Raw genomic sequence first — 23839 nt, 5'->3', positions numbered from 1 at the left:
GATCCTGATGATCAATTAAAAATTTCTTACAACTTCCATTAACTGTTGTTAATGTATAAAGAGAATATGAAATAAATAAGTAAGTAAATAAATAAAATTATAAATAATAAAAAAGATGCGTCGGCCGGGAATCGAACCCGGGTCTCGACATAGTCAGAAGCTGACACTATCGATATATTCCGCAGTGATCATGGGAATGTCGAATCTTAACCATTGGACCACCGACGCTGGATGCTGGCAAACTTCGGAGTTTGGAATTATAACTGCTGATACTAACCGTCCAACTAAAACCAGGTCAACCTACATTATATACATATATATACACTCTCCAGGTATATAATAAATGCCCCGTCTATCCCCCTCCCTCCTCCGCCTCGCATATTCACTAAACCCCCTCCTCCCCCTCCTTCTCCGCGAATGCCGAGATCTGCCCTCAGCCCAGAACGAGCTGAGATGGCTAAGCGAGTACGCCCGTGCTGAGGGCTGGGGAAGTAAAAACGGGGACTGGCATGGTAGGAAGGCAGAGAGCGGGCCAATGGCTCAAGGGAGGCATCGCAAGGACGATAATAATGCGAGCTCAAAATTGAGGCTGCGGAGGATGGTGCAGCAGCGTGCACGGGGTGTACCGCTACAGTATATCCTGGGCGATCAGCCGTTTGGCGAGTTGGAAATACTCTGCCGGAGGGGGGTGTTGATTCCGAGGTTGGTGTTTTCTTTTTATAATGCATATATTTACTCCAAGTAGGTGTTCAATTTCCATGCATACTAATTATCAAAGGCCAGAAACGGAAGCATACACGACCTGCGTGGCCAACCTGCTACTCTCCAAATTTGCGCCCGCCAAACGAAAGCATAAGCACGAGCACGAGCACGAGCACGATAGATTTAAACACCTACCAAATCTCCGCATTCTTGATCTTTGCACAGGCACCGGTTGCATTCCCCTCCTTCTCCACTCCCTGCTCAGTCCCGTATTCCCAAAGCTACAAATACGCGGCGTGGACATAAGCCCCCGCGCGCTGAGATTAGCACGAGATAATCTCAAGCATAATATCAAGCTTGGAAGGCTAGATGAAAGGGCAAGGGAAGAGGTCTCGTTTGTGAGAGGCGATGTACTTTCCGAGCTTGGGGCAGGCGACAATCTGCACTTAGCATCAAATGCGGTATGGCGAGGGGGGAAACTTGCTCATTTCACCACAGCTGCTGGAGGTAATTTCAGCAGCAGCAGCAGCAGCAGCAACATTTCAACGCCCACATCAACATCGCCAGAAACGGATACAAATACAATAACAATCCTCCTTTCCAACCCACCGTATATCTCCCCGGCGCAATTCACAAACGGCACCACAACCCGCAGCGTGCGCAAGTTCGAGCCAAAGCTAGCCCTCGTGCCGCCTCCTCGGGCCATCATCCATCATCATCATCAACGTCATCACAGAACGGCAACGGGCACGAACACGGCGGAATACGGCAGGGATACTGCTCCATCTTCAACCACTGTTTGCAATCGTAATAACGCCGCTGCTACTGTTGCGGTACCTTCTACCCACCCGACATCCGAACAGAAGCCGGTGATAAACATCAACGAGATAGCAGCTGCCAGTCGGCAAGAAGATATCTTCTACCCACATATACTCTCCATGGGTCTGTCGTGGGTGGGTGCTGATCTTGTTGTTCTTGAGTGTGGGGATAAGGGGCAGGCGGGGAGGGTTTCGGATATGGCTAGGAGGCTTTTGGGGGGATTGGGATATGGTGAGGAGGTGAGTGTGGAGGTTTGGGGGTGTAATAGTTATGGTTTTGGTCTGGGGTTTGAGGAACGGGGAGACTGTCATGGTGATGATGATGAGGATGAGGATGGAGGGGCTAGGGCGGTGGTTGTTAGACGGGGCTTGTTTCTGGAGAAGTGAGATATGATGTATGATGTATGATATAGAGGAAGAGAGCTGTTTGTTTGTATAATATATAGAAGCAGTTGGGTTCTTGTACGGTACATTAAAAAAGTGACATATATATAATCTACGATAATAACGGCTTCGGAATACATGTGTACAGACGAAGCAGATGTTTTTACCGCCCTCCCAGATCCCATCTGTTAAACTCTCGTTCCGAAATGCGAAAAGGAACGCAATAGAAAGACAGAAAGTCTCAAAATCCGCCCTCTCCACCTCCTCAAGATCATAACCCTGGCCCGCCAATTGGGTCGGCCCTAAAGCACCCTCTCTCTCTCTCTCTCTCTCAGGTTGAAGGTTCCACGTCCATGGATCTTGAAGCTGCGGCTCTCCCACAAGCTCGCTGATCATTCGAGTGCCCAAGTAGCTACTAGTTAGTTGGCTGTCTACGGTTCAAATATTTAAAATGGTTGGGAGGCCCACGCGAGGAATTCGGAGAGTTTTATTCTTTAATTTTCTTTTTGTTCTCCTTTTCGTTCTCTTAGGATGATTTGCAAAAATATACCTAGAGGTTATATTTCCTCTGCAAGTGAATTGATGATGAAGAAGATCAGAACATTGTTTCCTTCCCTTCTTTATTCTATACTTTATTTAATTAATTATTATTTTTTCTTCTTCTTTCAATATCAAGAGTTAAATAGAACTTGAGGACTAGAAAGCGAATTTAAAAAAAAAAATCAAAGAGAGAGAGAGAGAGAGAGAGAGAGAAAAGAATTGCGTCCGCGCCTTTTTTTTATTTACCTCTATCAAGAGCCTCATATTCCCTTTCTATCTCCACTTTTGTGGTCTCCAGTTTCGTATGCACTGGTTTCATGAATAGTACATACATATCGTGTGCAGAGCAAGGTATGAACTGTGTTGTGAGTCTGTGCCTGGAGTGTGCGTTCAAAGCAATTAAATGATAAGACAGAAAGATGACAACCAGAAGAAAGGCAAGAAAATAAAAGAGGAGAAATGCATATCAAGCCTCCCAAACGTTTTATGCAAGAAGGGGATAAAATGACCGGGAAAAGGGGGGAAAGGGGGAAATGAATAAAATTCCAAAATAACCAGGACTCCCAAAGTAACCAAACAAAAAACGCAGAGATAAAATACTATTCCAAACTTCATAATCATCATTATTATACTATACTACACCGAAAACCACGCCCGCACCCACGCCCACCAACCCCGCCAACGCCCCTATCTTCACATCCGGCCGTGCCGTCGGCCGCGCCCACGCCTTCGAGCTCGTGGTCGTAGCCGTCGTCCGCGGCGGTGCACCACTAGACACGCCAGTGACCGAGGGCACGGCACCGGGCCCCGTGCCGATCTCCAGCACGTTGTTGCCCGTGGAGTTGAAGTTGGTCTGGGCGAGGGAGATCTGGTTGTTGCCCAGGTCGTAGACGACGTAGGCACTGCGGAGGAACGTGTCACCGAGGATGGAGGTGCCGCCGCCAGAGGGCGCGATGCCGAAGAGGCAGGCTGGCTCGCCGTTGCTGAAGGACGGCCTGTCGATGCCGACCGCGGTGCCGATGTCGAGGATGAGTTCGTTCATGGGGACGGCGGTGGTGAGGGTGGGGGAGAATCGGAAGTTTAGGGTTACGTCTGCGTATTTGAAGCGGCAGGGGATGAAGGCGGCGCCGGATGATGGGTCATAGATGGCCTGGACGAATCTGTAGATGGCACTGACGAGTTGATCGGGGAGGTAGCAGAGACTGCTTCCGGAGTCGAGAAGGACGGGCATGCTGCCTGTGCTTAGTTCTTGGTCAACGCCGTTCCCTGAGATGGATAGGCCCGTTAGAGCGATGACGAGATCGATGTATTGGCCACCCCTTCGGAGGATGGGGAGGGATTGTAGGGTGCCGTGGAATTTCGCAGCGTTGACGCCGCCGAAGAGGATGCTACCCGTGCTAGCATCGAGGTCGTTGAGCCAGAGGCTATAGGCAGGTGATTTTATGTGTCCCTGGTCGACGAGGGCGAAGGGGAGGTTTGGGTAAGGTGCTTGACCATACCGAGCCGGTTGTACTGCGTTCGCAGGGTATCCGATACCGAGGACTCCCTCTGTTTTGAAAGGTTAGATAGTTTTCCCTCAAATTCTTGTTCCTTGACTCCCCCCTTCTCCTATTTATCGAATATAAATCCAAGCACATACCTTGCGAAGTAGAGTCTAATCCCACCCCGAACTGGAAGTCGTTTAACGAAACACCCCCAATGCTCAGCGTATCCGTCACATAGTCGCCGCTTGCGCCGGAGCCGTCGAGGTACGAGATATTGAAAAGGGAATTGGTAAATTGATAGGTAGATGAGGCTTTCGGGTCATAAGTCCCTCCCTCTGCGCAAGGATCTCCACTCTGGGTGCACAGATCTGAGTTCGGAGAATTGCACCAGAGATCACTGCTGCCCGTGTCGATGTGCATACGCACGTGCTGCGCTGGAGTTCCCAGCGTTATGTTGCAGAAATATAGCGTTTCCTGGTGTATGTGCAATTTATGCGCCGTGATTAGTATATATATTTATATATGTATATATTCAATCACAGAGACTCTGGGGAGGGATGTGATAGATATGGAAGAGGAAAAGCGAAGTGCATACCTCATTGTCCAGCAGCTGTTCAACAATTTTACTTCTCCTTTTTCTTAGCTGATCTCTTTGAATCGGGTTGGTGACATGTTTCCGCTCGATGACGAGGCCAACCACGCTCGGGGAGTCTCTTGCAACGAGTTCGATGGCATTGATGGCGGGCAAGACGGACAGCAGCGCTGTACCCAGCGTGCAGATGGCGGCGGTACCGCGCATGGCGCACGGCTATTCTATAGCTCTCTCCGTATGTATGTATGTATATACATGTGTATAAACAGCTGCTCCTTGGGTTGATCAATCGATTCAGAAATGATGCTGGAATTGCCGGACTGCAGAAGGAGCAGCGATGTGATTGACCAGCTCCGAACAATTACCCGCGGCTCGGGCAATGGAAAGCGATATCTAAATGACAGAGAGATCAATCGTTGGGCGGAAGGTGGAATGGAATAGAATTGGGATACGGAGTATAATAACGGTGTGGTGTGGGATGAAGAGAAGTCGGTTTCATACAAGATAGTGGAATTTATATACACAAATAAAATCTGTACGGAAGAAAGAGTAAATAAAAATGGGTATAAATAAAAAAATAAAATGAGAATACGTAACAACAACAGAATCCATGGTGAGCGAACTATTTATGCCAAACAGGATTTTTCTTTTAAAAAAAAGGCAAATACGAGCACCTGAAGGCGGCTTCTCGGCGCTATTCGGCCCTAACCTATAGTTAACTAACTATAACCTAACGCCTGCCTAGCTTCTCAGCCACCTAGTTACTGGGAGAGTCAACTCAAGATACTCAGAGTGGTGAGTGGTGGTGGTTTGCGGGGGAACAGACTTTGAGCTTATGAAGATGGAGATAGAGCGTCATTCTGGATATAGACTATAGAGAATGAGAATGAGAAGAAAAGGACAACATGGTCAGTTTATTTGTCATGCCCATGAACAAGTTAAATACGTATAACAGCTGTAGATAAATTCCCCAAACCAGACCGCTGAGACGAGTCTTCTCCCATCTTCCTTCTGAGCTCCTGTCTCGTCAGTCTGTCAAGTCTGTCGCGCCTCGTATGAGTCGTATCAAACCCGTTCGAACCCCTTGGAGAGTCGAGACAAGCCGTTTGGACTGGCCCGCTCTGGCCATGAAGTCGTATTAAATATTAACTATATATTGCTGTGTCCAAAGGGAACAAACAACAATATGTTACTCAACATCATATACATCCATACCCACACACTATTATTTAACCATCGACTAAAAAGGAGAGGCATGGTGAGGTGAGGACATAATATAATATAATAATAAGTATATTATTTCATCAACTAACCCGTCACTGAACTTCTGGTGTATCTTACCCGAAACGGATATGTAGAAATAAAGTAAATCTGTCATTAATGTCATTATTATTTCTCTTCCCCCTCGGCTGCAGTTGTTGTTGGCTGGCAACAAGTTCCACGGACCCGACCGATCTAGATTTCAGCGCCTGAAGACAGGGGAGTAGTAGCGATGTCATTACCAACAGGTAACCCAATCCATCCATCAATCTAATTAATTTAATTTCATCCCCGTGGTCGTCATTTTGGAGTTTTGGAGGGAATATGAATGATCCCCTACCTACCGCCCGATATCCCCGATCCCCAAACCCCCCCAACTTCTTTCGATTCTTCTCTGCGCGTAAGCTAGACTAGATGGAGGGAAGACACATCGGCAAGTGGAGCAATATATTGGTAATTTTTGTAGGTAGGCCAGGTCAGGCCGTTACTTCAACGGGGCCCTTTACTTCTTCGACGACGAAGGAATGAAGCTCTCAGGCTTCATGTTGATCCGACAGAGCTTTGCTACGCAGCCGCTGAGCTGCACGAGCGTCTGCACCCCTTCCAATATCCGCATGTGCGTAAAGCCGATTTCCTTGATGAATTCTAGCTTGGCGTGTTCAGATAACGTTGGTATCGTCTTCGTCACGCGGAACATCGTGCTGATGATGTCGTGCGAGGAGTAGCCGAGATCCCTGAATACCGGAATAAGATGTTTGTCAGTCATATGTAAAAAGTACAGGTAATTGAAAAAATCAGGAAGAGGGAGTTTACCATAATTCGTTCAACGTATCCAAAGCCACATCGATCCTCCCCTCCCAACACGCCTTAATCATCGCCTGCACTTTAACCGGATGCGGACTATCGACGACCCGGAAGACGTTATCGCCGCTCACAAACCCGAACCCAGCCCACGTGCTCTGTAGATTGTTGATGGCCTGTCTCATGTCGCCCTCCGCGCTGAATATCAACGCTGCAAGCCCGTCTTCGGAATGCTTTACGTTCTCCGCCTCGCAGATCTGCGTAAGCCGCTTGAGGACCTGTGCGTCTGTGAGGCGGGCATAGCGCAGGATGGCGCAGCGGGATTGGAGGGGTTCGATGATTTTGTTCGATTGGTTGCAGGCGAAGGCGAAGCGGGTGGTTGTGGAGTAGATCTCCATCGTTCGACGGAGGGCTTGCTGGGCGCCGGATGTCATGCTGTTAAGTAATATGGTCTGGGTCAGTGGATGTGGATGGGAAATGGAAAGCGGACGCGATTTTGAATTAATTAGGAGGGACGGGAAGTGTCTACGAACCTGTCTGCCTCATCGAGGATGACCAGTTTATGTCGACCTTGGGGGAGGGTGACTTTTTTCTGCGCGAAGCCTTTTATTCGGTTTCTAACCACATCGATGCCTGAGAGAGATCAGCCGAGTGAGCATAACTGATCCCCATCGCCCATCCCACACATTGAGGCAAAATGGGCAACAATAACATACCCCTCTCGTCACTAGCATTAAGTTCCAAAACAGCCTCCTTGTAAGCGTCCCCCAGCATCTGTCGCGCCAGACAGAGGATCGAAGTCGTCTTCCCGATGCCTGGCATGCCCGAGATGATAACATGCGGCATGTTGCCATCGCGGGCGATGATTTTTAGCCGCTCGATGGTCTCTGTGTTTCCGACGACGTCATCTAGGAACACAGGCCGGTATTTCTCAACCCTGTATATATGTATATATGTGTGCAATTAGCTGTCAATTCGTCCTAATTGTTCCTATATCACGCAGTCCTCCTCTGATTCTACTGTGTATCTATGGGAAAAGGGAGGGTGCTCTCACCATGGCAATTCATAGTCTGCTGGGGCTCCAGCGAGGTTTTCCTGCAGGCCTCTCTTCGCCTGGGCTGATGACGATTCTGGCTTATCCATGGTGAAATCTGAAATGTGGAATAATACTTCAAGCACTGTGGTTTATACCATTACTCTCGCTCGTCTGGTCTTGTTCCTTCTGACGCGGTTGCGGAAAATCAATTTAGCCTCGACGCGTCGCGATCACGTGTGCGAGCTGGGAACCTTGGAAGTTATGGATTAAATTCAATTCGAGAGCCATTTATATAATAAATCTGTGGTAAACAAGAAATATAAAATAACTAAAAGAATACAGAACTAGAAGTGAAAAGAGAGAGAGAAAAGATCTAATCATCTGGAAACGTCGTCACTCTCTCTCGGGGTCTTTTCCTGAACTACTTCCCAAAGCGGATATTAGGGCTTACTGTCTGGGATATCGAAAAGGGATACTATGATAATTGTTTTTTGGACAAGATGCCGCATTCTCAGGCAAGACGGAGTAACATAAATAATGCTTCAAGAGGAGTACTATTTCTTAGCTACATGCTAGTCATGTCCGTTCTTGTGTCAGTCACTACGCCCCAGAAATGTCCATGAGCATCAAGTAACTAACTACAGTAGGTAACTAACTATCAAGTTCCACTTAAAAAAAAAAAAAAAAAAACCTGTTCATCATGTCATATCTGTCCAGTAATTCTATGAATTCGTTACTCTTATTGGCCTAAACAGCTCGCTCTCTCCTTCTCTCTCCATCTATTATCTCACGTCTGATCTTCGCATTTGCGTAGAACCATCCCATCGAAAAATTTCTGTCATTTCAAAGCCGCGCCTCCTCAGGTGTCTGACTTTCTCACGTTCGACGACGGGACCGATACGATGTTCCAGTGATATTCGACCTGGGTTTGATTTGTTAGTTCAGGTTGGTTCACTATAGGGGATTGCATGGCAGGCGTGTATGTTCAAGGGGAAAACTTATATAACCCCGAGAAAAAGGGGTGAGCGTAGGCGGCAAATAAAAAAGAAAAAAGACCTACATCCTTCTCACACTGATACCCGAGTAACTTCGGCGCAAGCCCTGGATCTCTCCACGCCAGCGCCTCCCCTTCCTCCGTCGGCACCATGCGCATCTTCTGATCGCGCTCCTCCTGCTCCGGCCCGTCATGTAGGTGGTATAGGTACTGCTGCACGTTGCCGCGCTCGACGACCATCTTCGTCCGCGTCTTGCGACACGCTTCATACACGGCGAGTGCATGGTGTTTCTGCGCGAGGAAGGCGGGGGACTTCTTATCTGTGTTGGGGGTGTTGGGGAGGCGGGATAGACATTCTCCTAGGATGCTGCCGTCTTCGAAGGACATGCCGGCGCTGTAAGGGGGTGGGGGGCGTTAGGTATTTTGTGGTTATTTGGATCTGGTTGGGGAGTGGAAAATAAGGGGCCATTTACCCTGATGCGAGATAGGGGAGAGTGGCGTGCACCGCATCTCCGAGTAGAGTCCACGAGCCGGATGGATGGGTCCAGTCGTGTTCACCAAGGCGGTACCAGAGGCGCCATTTGTGGACAGATTTGCAGAGCCTAAGGAGTTTCTCGATTCTATGGAGGTTTTTTAAGAGTTAGTCAATTAGGCGGATGATGTGTATGGTAAGAGCTGAGGCAAATATTGACACACCTGGGATCCCATCCTTTGAACGCTGCGCACATTTCTTCTACGTTTCCTTCTACTGTTGCAGCGCCGTCGTCTGGTATATCGTCCGGTACTAGGAGAACCATGTTGAACAGCTCACCTCCTCGCAGGACATAGTTCACTATCCGGAAGATTAGCATCGTAAAATTTCTCATAAAACCAACACAAATAAAAGAAAAGGGGGGGGTCGCCGTGATTTACCAGCATGCGCATCTGGCCCCAACCAATAATTAACCTGCGGCTCCTCCACAAACCCCCTGAGCTCAGGATCCTTCAACATCTCTTCCGTCGACAAGAGAAGCCGATACGCCAAATCTCCCGTCTTCGTCGGTGGATTTGGTCTCCCCAGCAAAATCTCCGACAGCCGACTAAACACCCCGTCCGCACCGATCAACAAATCCCCTTCCTCCCGCCTCCCATCCTCCATCACCGCTGTCGCAGCCGTCCCATCCGCACTCACAACCACATCCACAACTTTAGCATTACACTGCAGCACGCCGCCCAGCTCCACCGCCCGGTCCATGAGACACTTGTGCAGCGACGCGCGGTGGAAATCGCCATACCAGGTCCCGGGGAACTGGGACTGGGACTCATGGAAGTCCAGCGATGAGATGATTTCACCCTTCCAGCTACGGAAGTTGCACTGGCGCGGCCATGTGGCATATTTGGATAGCGTCTCCGATAGGCCCCAGGTGGTGAGGACGCGTGAGCTATTGGGGAGCACTTGGATGCCGGCGCCTACTTCGGCGATCTGGGGGGCTGCTTCGAGAACTGTGACGTTGTGGCCAGCGAGAAGGCAGGAGATGGCAGCACCCAGGCCGCCCAGGCCGGCGCCGACGATTACGATCTGAGGGGGTGATGATTTGTTAGACAGCGGTGGTATTGGGGTTTATTGGGTTATTGGGGGGGGGGGAGAGGAAACCTTTAGTTTACATGATTCATCGTGGTGTTCTATCTGTTTGACAGGTATGGGAGACATATTGCGCGGAGTATGAATGAACAGGAAAACAGAAGATAAACGCAAGCAGGGAACTTGAAGATATCTTTACTATAGCTCCCTGTTCGAATAGGGTATATCCTGTCACTTCTTCTATTCCGTTTTTGAAGATCTGCCGATAGCTTTTTCAAGTTGAGGGACGAGGAAACAAGCCACCAGGAAGACTTTGGCGTCCAGCGAGAGTAAGCAAAACAAGTAGATGTAGTTCTTTCGTTCTAAAAATCCCCAGAAACAAACCAGCTGTAGCTCCCAAAGCAACGTATGAGATGATACATCTTAAGGTACGTTCCTCTACCTCTTGCTTCTCAGCCGTCGTCGTTCCTGGTTTCTTAAGGTGGAAGCTCCAACATCAAACAAGGCCAGGACAAAACAGAAATAAGGAGAGCTCCCCGCCCGCAACCCTCAAGCCCTCAAGCCCGCCCAACCTTGAGCAAGCTAATCTCGAGTGCCGGTAATCACCACAACTGACCATTGACGACCAGGGCTTAGTGTGTCGCAACGCAGCAGCAGCAGCAGCAGCAAGCATCCCACGGTTGGTGTGCACTACCATTCTCTGCCACTCTGCCGCAGCGGAACGAGCGTACGTCCTGCTTGCCCCAAAAATGGAACATGGCAGAGTGGAGGGCAACCGCCGTATAGATCTCTGCAGAGATGAGATAGTGCTTTATCAGGGGTACATGCTATGTATTCTTGATACCTCGGCGGCTTTTCGTATGTGTATGTATAATACAGTATTTGAAGTAATTGAACGAGAATACCGCCGATACGATACAGTGACAACAGGGGTTCAAGAATGGGGGTTGTGTATTTTACTAATTTTACACAATTTACACGCCCCCGGGAATAAAATACGCACCCCCGCAATCAGCAAACTCTATTTTTTAAGCTCGAACCGCGTTACGTCACTGGCTGAAAGCTAATTTCCATTGCGGGGCAGATATACTACTATATAACTTATGTAGTTAAAACAAAAGATGGGCAAAAATATTGGAAAATGAATGTGGCTACATTATTTCCAAGAGTGGCATGGGTAGTTGCAGAAAAGTGGCTCGTTATCGACTTGTGATTATGGAACTTGCTCAATTAACTAAGAATGATCAAATTATACCAACAACTATCTCCAGGTGGTTTTTTGGTAGTATTAGCTGGTCAATTAATCATGGATTCAATGGCGGGTTCTTCAGAATCTCCCCGCGCGGCGCTGGCATCTTTGCCCCTGCTGGAACTGGGTTTTTACTCTTGAAATCGTCTGCCATCTGCTCGAATGTTACCCATTCCACTCCCTCGTGCTTGTTGATATGCTCGATAATGCTAGATTAGTTGTCTGTAGTCAGTATTCTATCTACTAGGGGCGAAAAAGTAAAAAGAAAAAAAAGGAACATACCGCTCGTGCATGAGAAGGACATGTGGCCGGCCAGAGACGTCGGGGTGGATCGTCATGGGAAATATAAACTCATCGTATTCACGGTAGAAATAGTCGAAGTGATCCTATACAAAAAGGACAACAAGACATTAGAAAAGAATGCTCAGATGGTGCTGAATCCGGGATGGGCAAAAATGCAAAAAAGAAGAAGAAAATAGACACTCACCTTCCAAATGTCCTCAATATCCCTCGGATTCACCCACCCATGACTATTCGCCGAATTCTTAATAAACATCATCGGCGGCAAGTCATCAATATACCAGCTGCCCGGGATCTCCACAAGCCCGGTCTCCTGGCCTTTGACCAACGGCTTCATCCAGTCCTTTGCCTTCTTCGTATAATCAATCTTCGTCCACGTATCCCCCGTTCGCAGCCAGTACATCTGGCAGTCATGATGCGCCATCGAATGGTCATACTCAATGCCATAGCTAAGCAGCAGATCCGTGCCCTCGGCGCTCGTCTCCCACCAGGGCGCCACGGTGCCCCGGGGCGGCTTGCCACAGAAGTCTGTGAGGAGGCGGTAGGTCTTGTCGAGGACGTCGCGCTGCTGTTCAACGGTCATGTCGGACGGGTTCTCGTGCGAGTAGCCGTGGAGCCCTATTTCGTGGCCGGCATCGCGCACCATGGCACATTCTTCTGGAAAGGTTTCCAGGGAGTGGCCGGGGATGAACCAGGTGGCTTTGATGTTGTATCTTTCGAAGAGTTTGAGGAGGCGGCGGACGCCGATTGTGCCCGCCCAGAGGCCTGCAGTAGATGATGTGTTAGATAGAAGAGGAATATCTTTTAAAAAGGCCTACAAGGTTGGAATGGGAGTGTTGTTCAGAGTAATTTCTCTTTGGTTTGTACATGTACCTCGACTGATGTCATTTGTGCTATCTTCACCGCCGTACGACCCTAGCCAACCTGCGACGGCATCGATGTCAACGCCGTAGCTGACTAGAACTCGCTTTTTGCCCATTTTGTTGCTTGGTGGTAGATACGCTGAGTTTTCGATATGTTTAATGCCAAAGGGTTTATATTTTACTTCAAAATTGTCCCGCAGATACGAGTTCTTAGATCGAGAAGTACGAGGAAGACCGTCAAATTCAAATGAAAAAGCTTAAGGGATAAATAGGAAAAATGACCGATCACTTCCACAGATATGAGACTTTAGTCCGCAACTGATTCAGAACAAAAGAGCCACCTGTATCCTGAGAGCCGCGAATCTTCGTGCCAACTCTTGGGTTCAACTAGAAATAATACACCCCGCAGCATGCCGTCTGCATCTTGCCGTTGGAGTCTCAATGTCCGAGGGCGGGGTTGCAACAAATTGACTAAGTTAGGGCTAGGTGCCATGATCGAGAAATGGGGGTTTGGTGGGATGGCGAGAAGGGTCTGTGAAAGTTCAGAAAGGATTTCAATTATGGCCACGGCGTAGTTAGCAGCAATCAGATGGCGAGTGATATAGAACCGGGGCTTGGTTCCACTCGGCGTTGGTTATCATTTCTAAGCGGCACGGTTTGTAGAAGAGATACATAGGAGAGATGATCAATTATTTAGATAGTGCAAGCTCTGTGACTGGAGGAGGGGCAGCTTCCTTTTATTTTTGATTTACCTTTATTTACTACTTTTGTAAGAGCTAAGTTGCCCAGGAATCAAAGGACAGTGTAATTCAGGCAAAATCCATATCTATTCGTGAATTTGAAGAAACTCAGCAACTCATAGTTATCCATATACTTCAACTCCTTAACAATGTCTAGAGTAAGGAATCCACCAAGTACCTCATCTGGCCTTCGCCTTTCAGATGTCTATCTATAGCTAACCACCATCTAAAATCCTATTTCAGTTCTCTCTCAAGGGCCGTACAGCTCTGGTAACAGGCGGCGCACGAGGATGCGGCCTGGCCTTTGCAGAGGGCCTCGCAGAAGCTGGCGCAGACGTCGCTATTTTCGACGTAATAGATCCAGCTGAAGGATTTCACAGCATTGCCAATAAATATGGCGTCAGAACTGCATTCTACAAGTAAGGGCATAAATCAATATAACAAAATCAGAAATATATCAATTCCCTCTTAAGAAAGCACTGACAACCATTTTCAACTTGACAAAAAAAAAGAGTCGACGTCAGCTCCAAAGACTCCCTAGAAGACGGGTTTGCCAATTTCAGCATCGACTTCGATAACAAACTAGACATCTGCGTGCCCTGCGCGGGCATAAACAGACATCTTACCTTCTTAGAATACACCTACGAAGCGCACCGGGAACTGCTCGACACAAATGTCATGGGCCTGTTTTTCACAGCGCAGCTGGCCGCTAAGCAGATGATTGCCAACGAGACCAAGTGCGGTAGCATCGTGCTGGTTGCGAGCATTGCGAGCTACATGGCGATTAAGGATCAGAATAGCTCGGCGTATTGTGGGACCAAGGGGGCTGTGAAGGCGATGTGTCCGGCTATTGCGAAGGAGTTGGTGCCTTATGTATGTTCTTGTCTTTCGTTTCTTCTCTCTTGATTGATTTTGGGAAATGTAAACTGATGGCTGTGTCTACTTGAAATAGGGTATTAGAGTTAATTCTGTATCGCCTGGATATGTTCGGACGGAGATGACGGCTGCAGTGAGTAATTTTCCCATCTCTTCCCCCCTAGAATGATGTGATCTAACCCGCTCATGATAGTTCCCTCACCTCATTGAGAAGTGGAAGACCGATATCATGAACCACCGGTTAGCAGAGCCCGATGATATTAGGGGCGCTTGTGTGTTTCTGGCAAGTGATGCTAGTTCGTATATGACTGGGCAGGATATTTGTGTGGATGGAGGCGTCACGAAATGGTAACTCATTTGGTCAAGGAGAATGATCACCTGTATATAAATTAAATGGAAGCTATCAAATCCCATGTCGACGTGACAGTATGCTTATTCTTCAAATTCGCTTGCTAGTTTATTTTCTAAGCTTTTATTTCAACTCTTTCTCATTCATTTCATGTAGGGACGAGACGATAATAAGACTATTCTATATCTATATAATATCCAGTGCCGTTGGAAAGAATAGTTAATATATCTCAAGAACCAATTCTTACGATCCCCGCATAACCTTTTCGATAACCACAGCAGCACCCAACACTTTCTCCTCCTCCAATTTCTTCCCCACAATCTGCAGATTAACCGGGTGTTCTGCCATCGTGTCCACATCATACAGCCCCCAGTTCCATTCATCAAGCTCGTTCCGCGGCTTGTAGGGCGTAACAGGAAGTCTATCTCTCTCCTTACAAACCTCACCAGCAGGAAACGTAAGCGCCGAATAATCCAAAAAGTTCCACACCTTCGTATACCCGACCCAGCGACAGCACCGATGCGGGACGGAGACATGCGGCATCGTCGGCGCGAGCAGCACATCCACTATCCGATTCGACTCCGGCCCGCGCACCCAGTTCCACTTATCCAGATACCGCTTCTGCGCGGCGATCTTGCGCTTGTTCAGCTGCCAGTATTGGTAGACGGAGATGGGTTTGCCCCTGTTAACGAGCCTCTCAACATGGGGGAGGAACGGCTCGCCGGCGGCCATGACGTCGTTGCGGATATCCTCGCCGCCGTCGACGGTGTAGAAGGTATCCATGATATCGATGCATTCTTGGTGGCCGTCTGTGTTCCAGGGGATGACTTCGTGGCCGGCTGCTTGGAGCTTGGCGGATAGTTCGTGCAGGACGCGCTGGATTGGGGGGTGGACTTTTACGACGCCGTCGTCGAGGGTGAGGCCGATGACGAGGGGGCGTGATTGGATTTCGGTGAAGACCTCGTTGCGCCAGGGGAGCGGGGCGCAGCGCGGGTCGAGGGCCCATGGCTGCGAGTTCGCGAGGTGTTGGGAGATGTATATTATGGACGAGAGATCGCGGGTCATGGGCCCGATAGAGGACGGAACGTGTTCTTGACCCTCCGTGGAGACGGCGGTGCCATAGTAGGGCAAACGGCCGCTCTGGTTCCGTGAGATTGTCAGAATATATACAGATGGAGATATGTTGTGGCAGGTAGTGATTATGGATCGATGAAACTTACACTCGGTTTCAGCCCATATAAGCCTAACATATGCTGAGGGATCCGAATACTGCCGCCAATATCTGTTCCAAATCCCAAAATCGAGGCATGGAGGGCGAGAAGGACACTTTCTCCACCAGTCGAGCCCCCAGGGGTGAATTTAGAGTTGCGTGGATTCACAGTCAGGCCGAAAAGGGGATTTTCGGTTTCACACCACTAAAACTATCTATAAGTACGGGAATCATATTCTTTTGAGACACTATCATATACGCACCATGATACTCTGGGGTAGGTTTGTCTTTGAAAGAATGATAGCCCCTAGGCTCTTCAGAATCTGCACCAGAGCAGCATCTTCAGCCGCCGGCGAGAAGGAACGCCCTACATACCCCAGTGTTGAATCGACGCCCTTGAGATCAAACTGGTCCTTCAGTGTGACAGGAATGCCATGAAGCGGCCCCTTAACCTTGCCCGTTGCTTTGAACGATTTATCAAGCTCCCGGGCTTGCTGGAGCGCTTCTTCAAATACTATTTCGGTGAGGGCATTCGTCTACATGCAGAAATGGCCCGTCCGCGCTCATTAGGAGGAATCTTATCAACGAGCGCCAAAATAAGAAATTTTAAATATGTTGGCGATCTAGTATCGCGCGTACTAACCAGTTGATGTGCCACTGTTGCTCTATGGGGTTGGTTTTTATTTAGTCAGAAATGAAATCCAGGGGAAGAATCTTTCCTTCCTAACATAAACAAACAAACACGACAAGAGAGGTGTAGATTGATTGGTATAGGAGAAGCTTGCCAACCTCTTGATATATGCCAGCGTGACATCCTCAGCAGTGAATTCCCCCCGGCCGACGGACTCATGCAATCGCTCGATGCTGTCGATTTCAGTGATAGCCTGAGCAGCCTGGGGCTCGATACGAGACCTATCCGCAACATTTGCTACTCTTTCGGGCCTGAGATGGATGTCATCGACAAAATAAGGATTCAGAGCCTTGTCCCTGAGCGATCTTTTTTTGGCGACAATTTCTTCCCATGGCTTCAGGGTGCTCATTGTGATTGACGGCAACTACTTTTGTTGTGATCTGAGTACGTTCGTTAGTTTTCTATGCGAAAAATATCCTCTGAATTGAAAAATAAATATTCACCAACCTTCTCTAACCCTTTTTTACCTCCTTCTTTTTCTTTTCTTTTCCTTTCCTTTTTGCCTTTTTTTGTTGGCATCATACAAAGCTGCTCTCTGGTATCGAGGTTGCGATCGCCGAGGTAGCCCTGGACGGCAGCCCGATAGCGATTCGGCTTTCCAACTGCCGATTGCCGAGCCCGGCTGGGGTGTTCCGTACGGTCAGGTGTGTACTGTAATAACGGAATATTTCTGTATCAATACAGCGCTGTCCGTATGGATGGGATTTAACCAAAAATGGGGGCTTCTTAACTGGAGTGTGGGACCTCCCCTACTCAAAAGTGCTTAACTAAACCGCCCCTTGCTTCGGGCTCCACAGCGCTAACCATCACTGCTACGATGGAAGGACCCTGCCCCGTCTGAGCCTAGTATCAGCATCCACAACAGCTTCCGATCCAGTGAGGGGTAACACAGAAACAGCAGTGTAGACAACCACCTTGAGAAACAGGCCCTGATGTCTGATCTTCTCGGGCAACTGCAATTCGCAGTGGCGCCATGATGTGATGACACTCTTGACACTTTGGTTGTCTGACAAAGGAAGTTCTAGCGCTGAAACCAAGAGTGAGCAGCAACCGTTCTGCCGGAAAGGGTGCCGTAGCTTGATGCTGCTAACACTCACAGGAAGCGTAACCCATGTGGCGCGATCGTCTTGAGGCTTTCTCCTATTTTAATATAACCCAAGAATTTGCTTGCATCGCTCTATCATGAAAAGAGCGCAGTCACAAGTCTCTCCGAAAAAGCTCAAGATGGGACCCAGCGCTGATAGTGAAGGATTCATGGACCATGACGGCGTGCAAAGCCCGCTGCCGGCCACAACGGTAGCTGTGGTGGGTGCAGGCCCGTCAGGTTTGATGCTTGCGTATGTACTCCGTAGATCTCTCTCTCTCTATCTCTCTTTTTCTTTTTCTTTTTTTCTTTTTTTTTCCTTTTTTTTTTCCTTTCTCCCCCCCCCCCCCCGGGGCCCCCCCAAACCACCGCTATTTACTTCCATTGCCCTAGTGTTTAAAATTATTCATTATTTTGACCTTGACACTGACAAGAGGAAGGCAGATCAAATCTGGCCCGATATGGAATAAAAACCACTATTTTGGATGACAGGCCAGACAAGACGTCAACTGGAAAAGCTGATGGAATGCAGCCAAAAACCATCGAGACTTTCAAGCAGCTCAGACTTGCAGACGACCTCCTGAGAAAAGGGGTCAAGGTTTACGATATATCTTTCTGGGTAAGCTACGGGGGTGCTCCAACCCGCACGAGAACGAATGAAACCTCTAACCTTTACACCCAGGAATCTACAGCAGACAAGCCTCTTCAGCGTACAGGTCGCCAGATTCATTATCCAAATCATGTCGGGGCGTCAGATCCATACATCTTGCTGGCGCATCAGGGGATGATAGAAGATATCCTGATCCAAGACATGGAAGAGCGAGGAGTTTCTGTTTCGCGCAGCAGTCCGTTCATCGAATGTTCAAGCTCAGCTATAGGCAGAAAAATCAATGTCGTCTATAAAGACTCCACAACCAAGGCACCTAAGACGATAGAAGCGGATTATCTCGTTGGATGCGACGGCGCACGCTCGAAAGTTAGACCTTTCATACCTGAGGCCAAGCTGATTGGTGAAATGACAAATGCGTCATGGGGGGTCTTGGACGGTATGTAGTGTGTTTGAACTCTACATGTATTATTTTCATTTCCCTAATCAAGATGGAATCCATTAGGTGTTATTGAGACGGATTTCCCAGACCTGTGGAGCAAAGTTGCTGTCCGCACACAACATGCTGGCTCCATTCTTTGGATCCCAAGAGAGCGCAATATGACCCGGCTATATGTCGAACTTAGCTCGAAGGACGGCGATCGGATGGATAGATCCCTTGCCACGCCAGAATATGTCATCAGCAAAGCCAGGGAAGCGATGGCACCATATACTTTGGAGTGGAAGAGCATTGGTTAGATATCCGATTCCTACCCTTTTGGGCATCACATCCTAACTTCATCAAAACAGAATGGTTTGGTAATTACGTCGTGAGCCAGAGGGTTGCCAATCATTTCGCAGATCCAGAACTACAGCTTTTCATCGCTGGAGATGTAAGTCTGCTGTTAGTGATACGTCGCTGTCGTTTACTCACTGACAACAAACTAGGCCGGTCACACTCACTCTGCCCTTGCCGCCCAAGGTGCAAACACCAGCATGCATGACAGCTTCAATCTTGCCTGGAAGCTAAACCTGGTATCACGAGACCTAGCCTTCCGCTCCCTCCTCGCCACATACGAAGAGGAACGGAAGAAAATCGCCCGAGACCTCATCGACTTCGACACCGAGCACGTCCACGCATTCAGTGAAGGCGATGAGGCTCTCGCGCGCAACTTCGACGAGAACATCCGCTTCATCTCCGGCGTCGGAGCAGAATACGCGCCCAACATCCTTAACCAGGTGGGCTCTACGCCACTACCGCCAGGCTCATCAGTCAACCTCCTGAAGACCGGCAGCCTACTTACACCGGCACGAGTCTCCCGCTACATCGACGCAAACCCCATCGACATCCAGCTCGACATCCCTCTCCTCAGCCAGTTCCGTATCTACATGTTCATCCCGAACCTGCAGACTGGCGCAGCGTTCCTGGAAAGCCTGTGCAACTATATTCAGTCATCAACATCCTTCCTCTCGCTCGCCAGCATGCGTGCTAACAAGTCCTACGCCGCAAATCCACCTGCTGTTGCACCGCTGGATGACTTCGCCCAGCTAGACAGATACACGCCCGTGTCCAAGCTATTCACGTACGCGCTTGTCACGCGCACTGCGAAATCTGATACGGAGATTACCGCTTTGCCGGCTCTGTTGCGGGCCAGCCGATGGACTTTCTACCTTGATGATGTCATGTCTGGTGGCGGGTGCACGGAGAAGTGGTTGGGTGATGTTGCTGCAGATGAGGTAGCGATTGTGAATGTTCGCCCAGATGGGTATGTGGGGAGCATTGGGAGGTGGAGAGGCGGGCAGGATGCTGGGAGAAAGGCGGGAGGGTGGTTGGATGCATATTACGGGGGATTTTTGAAGGTGTGAAGAAGTTGGTAGGTTTGTTTTGTTTATTTTCTTACTTCTTAAATTTGAGGATAGATGAGTAGAAGAAGTTGCCTCTTTTATCTATTGATATGTGTCCGCATTATGTTTATGAAGCCAAAGAAGCATGTGACTCTTTTTGCAATCATTAACTTATTTTTCTTTATATGTGGTCAAGCTCATACTTTGTGCCAACGACATTTCCTCTATCTATCACTATGAGTGCCATCTGCTTCGTTGTAGCTATCATTGAAAATGATTAGTTGTATACAAGGGGTCCCTTCCAGCATGTCTTGGCGCAAGAGCTTATTCTTTCCGGCCCAATGGCGTAACGAACTAGACGCCTTTAGCGCCAAACGCCAGCGGACTTTGATCTCGCCAAACAAAGTTCAAGGTTGTGTGTGACCTCTGTCACAATTCCTTTGGCTCTCTACCAGACAATACGTACCTTTGTAACCTCTTCGTTGCTTACTGCTCATGATCATTTATAGATTAAAGGGAGATGATTTAACAGCCTCCTACACAACCACGACATCCGCATTTCCAGCCGGGCAGCCTCAACTACTGAAGGTGAAGCTTTCAGCCAATTAAGGAGAATTCCGATCGTCACTTTAAAAGAAAGATAACGAGAGAAAAAGGGCAGATAAATTCAAAGATGGTCTATCCGGGCAGGAAATTAAAATTTTATTGTTTGCTTGATCGCCTTTACACTCTAAGTCCGCGCCAGTACGACAGGTGGGCATCAAAGGCCCCCTCCATTTTTACCGATCCTCAAATAATAGCGTGGCAGCAGGTGTGCGAACCTGACTATTATATATTACCGCAAGATAATTAGCTTCCATTTACGATCTTTCAACGCGGTCCATGCTCGAATAGCCATCCAGGCAAACCCTTCACGAATCGCTGTGGCACCACCGGCATCCCAGGAAATTACCATGACTCCTATAGCGCCATTAGCAATGTGGCCGGAGTCCCAGCTGCCTCTGTTTTGGGCTACAGCGATGACTTCAACTTTGTCACCTTGCTTTAATGAAGATGCCAGGTGGGCCCAGGACACATGCGTGGTACTGTCGGGTCCTTGGGAGAGGGCAATTTCCTGGCTATCAGACGCAGAGTCGCCACTGGCAGACCAGCTTGTTACTTCAAGATGTGCGGATGCAGACCAGAAACAGAGAACTGATTGTAGGTTGGCGGAGGTGTCCGCTGACAGGTCATCGAGCGAGACTTTGTAAGGTCTGGATGTACGATCAGAGATCTTGGAGCCGTCGCTGAGCAAATCAATCGTGTCATTGAACTGGGTAGCTTGTTTCAATTCCACCAATGATTTCCCGTTTTCAGCGACGCGGTAGAACCTGATACCTAAGCTTTCTGTGGTCAGGGGCTGGTTGGCGAGTTTCGTCTGTCCATCGCTTGTCCAACCGACCCACGACCAGCTGGGAAACTGATTATTGTCTCCTGGGGAGATCCCTGAAGCCTGAAGCCCCTGTCGCCGTCTTAGTTTATGGCTCCTATGACCCCAGGCCAGGGCGGATTCTAGAAAGGCGCTTGGCATACCCCAGAAGAATGCCTCTTCCATTGACCTCTCGAATGCCTGTATGATGCCATGAAAAGCGTTTAATCCATCGTGGTCGAATGTCAGCGCGCGACCCGAGTATTCCTCGAGAAGCACCCGATAGAAATGGTCAAATGTCGGGACGTCAGAATTCCACGAGAGGTTCAATTCACCTCCGCAGAGGCTTGTCCTGTGCGGATCTGGTGAGACGCTGGGAATTTCGCGAAAGCTATCTTCACACCAGAATGCCTCTTCACATTCCCAGAAGACTTGCTCTGCTGTGAAGACGAGGCATCGAGCTGCGAGAAACCTCTCTTGCAAAGTCCAAGCCCGTGTGTCCCATATAGTTTCTCCAAGGTATCCCTGGGCACGTCCGGTACGAAGATCGACCTTTACGCCGAGGACAGGGTCAAGGGAGCCTATCAAGGTAGCGTTTCCAATCTGGAACGGTTCTGGTTCTAGATTTCGAGAACCGGGTCTCACTCCTGGAAGGTGTGAGTTGGCATCAGTGCACGTGGAAGCGATTATGACAGCCGTCGCTAGGGTGTAAATCGAATCCATTTTCGAGATGAACTTAGCCTTATCCTGTGCATCATCCTGTATTATGCATAGGCTATCGATCCAGAGGTACCGTTCCCCAAGCCCCTTGGTGACTTGCAGGGCATCTTCCGCTATGTTAGGAAGAATGTTCGGTCCAAGGGACCCTGGCGTTGAGAATGTTTGGAGATTGTCTTTGAGTAGACGAAGAGTCTGCGCTTTTCCCCAGACATAGCTCAAACACACCCATCGGTCATCCTCATGGGCGAAAGTCAAACGTCTCTGATCGACATCGATGACTCGAGGCCTGATTTTCTGAGTTCCCTTGAATATTTGAGAGCACTTTGTCCCATGTACCTCTTGACACAGCTGTTTCCAACGTTTGAAGAGTGCCAGATCTGCCACTAGAGGCCTTCTACGTCCACTATAAGGCGCGATTCTACCGGGAGCCGTGGGGTAATTAATACCGTTCAATCGAAAATCTGGAAGATCAGGAGCATGTGGTCCTTCGTGTCTTTGGAAAAAGAACGTTAGAAATTGCGACTGGCCACTTTCATTACCACTTCCAAATCTTGGGATAGAGCAGTGAACCCTAATCCGATCAGAATAGGCCTTCATATCGGCTGCGGGACAAATGTCTTCATCCCTCCTCTGAAACACCTCATGCCAATCCGTCTCGAGGCTCACCTCTATGTGGCACCTCGAAACATCAAAAGAGGGTTCCTGGCCGCCTTTATTCTGCGCAATCCACCCATTGATGACGTCGACAAGCTTCTTGCAGAAAGCACATTTGCTGGAGCTATTCAGTAATGCGGGGAATTCCCTCCGAAAGGAATAGTTGTTGCTTGAATACTCCGACGAACGGTGGAAGCCGACATGTTCAAAATCTAAGTGACGGCATACGAAGCAAAGGCCGTGGGTTGTCGAATTATGACCTGTTGATTACTTCCTAGATGAGAGGGGGTTGTGCTTCAACAACAGGCCATACGAGAGGATATACTTACTATTTATGTCGCTGAGTTTGTGGTCTTCCGCGCTGGACTCTACTAATGATATCGATGATGTCGAGGCGACAGCAACTGAAGACATCACGCTATTTCCTCTAGTACGGGCGTGTCACTGAATTGGGCTCCTTTATCAAAATACTTTTATGCATCTATTCCCTATTGCTGAAATCGACACCGAGGGTTTGTGAGGGGCAGGATCCACTCTTCGCAAAAGTGAACATTCCCACGTGATTTAAGCTCGAGGAGGGCGCATGCTTCTCTTTTTTTGGCATTGTTATTGAAAATTCTTGACAAGAGCCTGAGTCCCTCATGAGTCGCTTACTTGACGTCACGGCTTAAGCGCATTGTACCCAATGATTTTGGTTTGAAGAGTCCCGCTTTCTATCATAGAACCAAAATTTCAATCATGTTGGATATGAGATATCTGAACTTGAAACTGTCATACCAAGTTGGACATCGACTGGCCGTGTCGAGGAGGAATCATCGACTCTGGCTGCATCCATGAACAGCAAACCCGAATGCTTGGGGCTTGCCAGTACATTTCAAGACTTTCTATTCAACCTTGAAATTGACGGGCTGAATTGATGAACTAAATGGCATTTGGACAAGTCCATGTCGTTTCTGAAAGAATTAGGGCCTGTTCGGTGCGTCCGTACTTTTTGAACGCAATAGTGGATCTCATTAAAAATAGCGTATTTAACTACCAATTATTAGTAGCACCCACCACCACACTACTCCGTATTCCATAACTAATTGAGAT

At 48.6% G+C, this 23839-nt stretch overlaps 9 protein-coding genes and 1 non-coding gene across 11 annotated transcripts; 3 read left to right on the top strand and 7 right to left on the bottom strand.

The window, feature by feature from the left end:
- Positions 1-116: 116 nt before the first annotated feature.
- On the bottom strand, positions 117-228 carry BDCG_17929. The gene has a single exon. It is a non-coding gene; the product is annotated as a tRNA-Gly (tRNA).
- A 36-nt stretch (positions 229-264) lies between these two features.
- Positions 265-2366, top strand: BDCG_09177 (uncharacterized protein). Its single transcript, XM_045424969.1, has 2 exons — positions 265-702; positions 779-2366. Exons 1-2 carry the CDS (start codon positions 344-346, stop codon positions 1905-1907), a joined length of 1488 nt encoding a protein of 495 aa, XP_045273562.1. The 5' UTR covers positions 265-343; the 3' UTR covers positions 1908-2366.
- BDCG_09176 (aspartic-type endopeptidase) lies at positions 2176-5121 on the bottom strand. Its single transcript, XM_045424968.1, has 3 exons — positions 4524-5121; positions 4084-4402; positions 2176-3992 (listed from the first exon to the last, which is right to left on the bottom strand). The coding sequence occupies exons 1-3, from the start codon at positions 4725-4727 to the stop codon at positions 3076-3078; spliced, it is 1440 nt and encodes a 479-aa protein (XP_045273561.1). The 5' UTR covers positions 4728-5121; the 3' UTR covers positions 2176-3075.
- A 140-nt stretch (positions 5122-5261) lies between these two features.
- Positions 5262-7929, bottom strand: BDCG_09175 (replication factor C subunit 4). Its single transcript, XM_045424967.1, has 5 exons — positions 7636-7929; positions 7298-7518; positions 7115-7214; positions 6594-7016; positions 5262-6514 (listed from the first exon to the last, which is right to left on the bottom strand). The coding sequence occupies exons 1-5, from the start codon at positions 7722-7724 to the stop codon at positions 6283-6285; spliced, it is 1065 nt and encodes a 354-aa protein (XP_045273560.1). The 5' UTR covers positions 7725-7929; the 3' UTR covers positions 5262-6282.
- Positions 7930-8165: 236 nt separating this feature from the next.
- BDCG_09174 (FAD binding domain-containing protein) lies at positions 8166-10985 on the bottom strand. Its single transcript, XM_045424966.1, has 6 exons — positions 10245-10985; positions 9524-10169; positions 9308-9443; positions 9085-9231; positions 8678-9005; positions 8166-8539 (listed from the first exon to the last, which is right to left on the bottom strand). The coding sequence occupies exons 1-6, from the start codon at positions 10299-10301 to the stop codon at positions 8477-8479; spliced, it is 1377 nt and encodes a 458-aa protein (XP_045273559.1). The 5' UTR covers positions 10302-10985; the 3' UTR covers positions 8166-8476.
- Positions 10986-11185: 200 nt separating this feature from the next.
- BDCG_09173 (Arp2/3 complex subunit Arc16) lies at positions 11186-13325 on the bottom strand. Its single transcript, XM_045424965.1, has 4 exons — positions 12595-13325; positions 11909-12486; positions 11704-11807; positions 11186-11630 (listed from the first exon to the last, which is right to left on the bottom strand). Exons 1-4 carry the CDS (start codon positions 12698-12700, stop codon positions 11477-11479), a joined length of 942 nt encoding a protein of 313 aa, XP_045273558.1. The 5' UTR covers positions 12701-13325; the 3' UTR covers positions 11186-11476.
- Positions 13165-14682, top strand: BDCG_09172 (gluconate oxidoreductase). Its single transcript, XM_045424964.1, has 5 exons — positions 13165-13482; positions 13568-13743; positions 13837-14197; positions 14277-14333; positions 14394-14682. Exons 1-5 carry the CDS (start codon positions 13474-13476, stop codon positions 14550-14552), a joined length of 762 nt encoding a protein of 253 aa, XP_045273557.1. The 5' UTR covers positions 13165-13473; the 3' UTR covers positions 14553-14682.
- BDCG_09171 (acetamidase) lies at positions 14611-16982 on the bottom strand. The gene is made up of 6 exons (XM_045424963.1): positions 16898-16982; positions 16549-16830; positions 16403-16424; positions 16023-16295; positions 15770-15964; positions 14611-15689 (listed from the first exon to the last, which is right to left on the bottom strand). The coding sequence occupies exons 2-6, from the start codon at positions 16797-16799 to the stop codon at positions 14793-14795; spliced, it is 1638 nt and encodes a 545-aa protein (XP_045273556.1). The 5' UTR covers positions 16800-16830; positions 16898-16982; the 3' UTR covers positions 14611-14792.
- Positions 16983-17244: 262 nt separating this feature from the next.
- Positions 17245-20334, top strand: BDCG_09170. Of its 2 annotated transcripts, XM_045424962.1 has the most exons (7): positions 17245-17489; positions 17554-17787; positions 17979-18153; positions 18217-18580; positions 18647-18874; positions 18931-19013; positions 19069-20334. In XM_045424962.1, exons 2-7 carry the CDS (start codon positions 17633-17635, stop codon positions 19984-19986), a joined length of 1923 nt encoding a protein of 640 aa, XP_045282840.1. In that variant the 5' UTR covers positions 17245-17489; positions 17554-17632; the 3' UTR covers positions 19987-20334. The 2 variants fall into 2 exon arrangements, with proteins under 2 accessions (XP_045282840.1, XP_045273555.1); XM_045424961.1 differs by having other exon boundaries at positions 17245-17787.
- On the bottom strand, positions 20084-23795 carry BDCG_09169 (uncharacterized protein). The gene is made up of 3 exons (XM_045424960.1): positions 23402-23795; positions 23077-23338; positions 20084-23007 (listed from the first exon to the last, which is right to left on the bottom strand). Exons 2-3 carry the CDS (start codon positions 23159-23161, stop codon positions 20801-20803), a joined length of 2292 nt encoding a protein of 763 aa, XP_045273554.1. The 5' UTR covers positions 23162-23338; positions 23402-23795; the 3' UTR covers positions 20084-20800.
- Positions 23796-23839: the final 44 nt, after the last annotated feature.

The sequence above is a fragment of the Blastomyces dermatitidis genome (genome assembly GCF_000003525.1).
Source record: "Blastomyces dermatitidis ER-3 genomic scaffold supercont1.14, whole genome shotgun sequence".
Taxonomy (NCBI): Eukaryota; Fungi; Ascomycota; class Eurotiomycetes; order Onygenales; family Ajellomycetaceae; genus Blastomyces; species Blastomyces dermatitidis.
Note: the sequence above shows the minus strand (reverse complement) of the source record. Positions and strands in the feature narration are given on the sequence as shown.

What these genes read in the sequence shown, in the direction of transcription:
- BDCG_09174 (XM_045424966.1), bottom strand. Translation starts at nt 10,301, where the DNA reads ATGTCTCCCATACCTGTCAAACAGATAGAACACCACGATGAATCATGT. An exon ending in ATGAATCATGTAAACTAAAG is followed by an intron (nt 10,170 to 10,244) that starts GTTTCCTCTCCC and finishes TCACCCCCTCAG; the next exon opens with ATCGTAATCGTCGGCGCCGG. An exon ending in GGGGCCAGATGCGCATGCTG is followed by an intron (nt 9,444 to 9,523) that starts GTAAATCACGGC and finishes TCTTCCGGATAG; the next exon opens with TGAACTATGTCCTGCGAGGA.
- BDCG_09175 (XM_045424967.1), bottom strand. Translation starts at nt 7,724, where the DNA reads ATGGATAAGCCAGAATCGTCATCAGCCCAGGCGAAGAGAGGCCTGCAG. An exon ending in ATCCTCGATGAGGCAGACAG is followed by an intron (nt 7,017 to 7,114) that starts GTTCGTAGACAC and finishes ATTACTTAACAG; the next exon opens with CATGACATCCGGCGCCCAGC. An exon ending in GATACGTTGAACGAATTATG is followed by an intron (nt 6,515 to 6,593) that starts GTAAACTCCCTC and finishes TCCGGTATTCAG; the next exon opens with GGATCTCGGCTACTCCTCGC.
- BDCG_09173 (XM_045424965.1), bottom strand. Translation starts at nt 12,700, where the DNA reads ATGGGCAAAAAGCGAGTTCTAGTCAGCTACGGCGTTGACATCGATGCC. An exon ending in CACAAATGACATCAGTCGAG is followed by an intron (nt 12,487 to 12,594) that starts GTACATGTACAA and finishes CATCTACTGCAG; the next exon opens with GCCTCTGGGCGGGCACAATC. An exon ending in GTCCTTCTCATGCACGAGCG is followed by an intron (nt 11,631 to 11,703) that starts GTATGTTCCTTT and finishes CAACTAATCTAG; the next exon opens with CATTATCGAGCATATCAACA.
- BDCG_09169 (XM_045424960.1), bottom strand. Translation starts at nt 23,161, where the DNA reads ATGTCTTCAGTTGCTGTCGCCTCGACATCATCGATATCATTAGTAGAG. An exon ending in CAAACTCAGCGACATAAATA is followed by an intron (nt 23,008 to 23,076) that starts GTAAGTATATCC and finishes AGTAATCAACAG; the next exon opens with GTCATAATTCGACAACCCAC.
- BDCG_09177 (XM_045424969.1), top strand. Translation starts at nt 344, where the DNA reads ATGCCCCGTCTATCCCCCTCCCTCCTCCGCCTCGCATATTCACTAAAC. An exon ending in AGGGGGGTGTTGATTCCGAG is followed by an intron (nt 703 to 778) that starts GTTGGTGTTTTC and finishes TAATTATCAAAG; the next exon opens with GCCAGAAACGGAAGCATACA.
- BDCG_09172 (XM_045424964.1), top strand. An exon ending in CGAAGGAGTTGGTGCCTTAT is followed by an intron (nt 14,198 to 14,276) that starts GTATGTTCTTGT and finishes TACTTGAAATAG; the next exon opens with GGTATTAGAGTTAATTCTGT. An exon ending in GGACGGAGATGACGGCTGCA is followed by an intron (nt 14,334 to 14,393) that starts GTGAGTAATTTT and finishes CGCTCATGATAG; the next exon opens with TTCCCTCACCTCATTGAGAA.
- BDCG_09171 (XM_045424963.1), bottom strand. Translation starts at nt 16,799, where the DNA reads ATGAGCACCCTGAAGCCATGGGAAGAAATTGTCGCCAAAAAAAGATCG. An exon ending in ACCTACCCCAGAGTATCATG is followed by an intron (nt 15,965 to 16,022) that starts GTGCGTATATGA and finishes AGATAGTTTTAG; the next exon opens with TGGTGTGAAACCGAAAATCC. An exon ending in TATATGGGCTGAAACCGAGT is followed by an intron (nt 15,690 to 15,769) that starts GTAAGTTTCATC and finishes TCACGGAACCAG; the next exon opens with AGCGGCCGTTTGCCCTACTA.
- BDCG_09176 (XM_045424968.1), bottom strand. Translation starts at nt 4,727, where the DNA reads ATGCGCGGTACCGCCGCCATCTGCACGCTGGGTACAGCGCTGCTGTCC. An exon ending in AACAGCTGCTGGACAATGAG is followed by an intron (nt 4,403 to 4,523) that starts GTATGCACTTCG and finishes CACATACACCAG; the next exon opens with GAAACGCTATATTTCTGCAA. An exon ending in ATTAGACTCTACTTCGCAAG is followed by an intron (nt 3,993 to 4,083) that starts GTATGTGCTTGG and finishes CTTTCAAAACAG; the next exon opens with AGGGAGTCCTCGGTATCGGA.
- BDCG_09170 (XM_045424962.1), top strand. Translation starts at nt 17,633, where the DNA reads ATGAAAAGAGCGCAGTCACAAGTCTCTCCGAAAAAGCTCAAGATGGGA. An exon ending in GTCATGGGGGGTCTTGGACG is followed by an intron (nt 18,581 to 18,646) that starts GTATGTAGTGTG and finishes GGAATCCATTAG; the next exon opens with GTGTTATTGAGACGGATTTC. An exon ending in TTTGGAGTGGAAGAGCATTG is followed by an intron (nt 18,875 to 18,930) that starts GTTAGATATCCG and finishes TCATCAAAACAG; the next exon opens with AATGGTTTGGTAATTACGTC.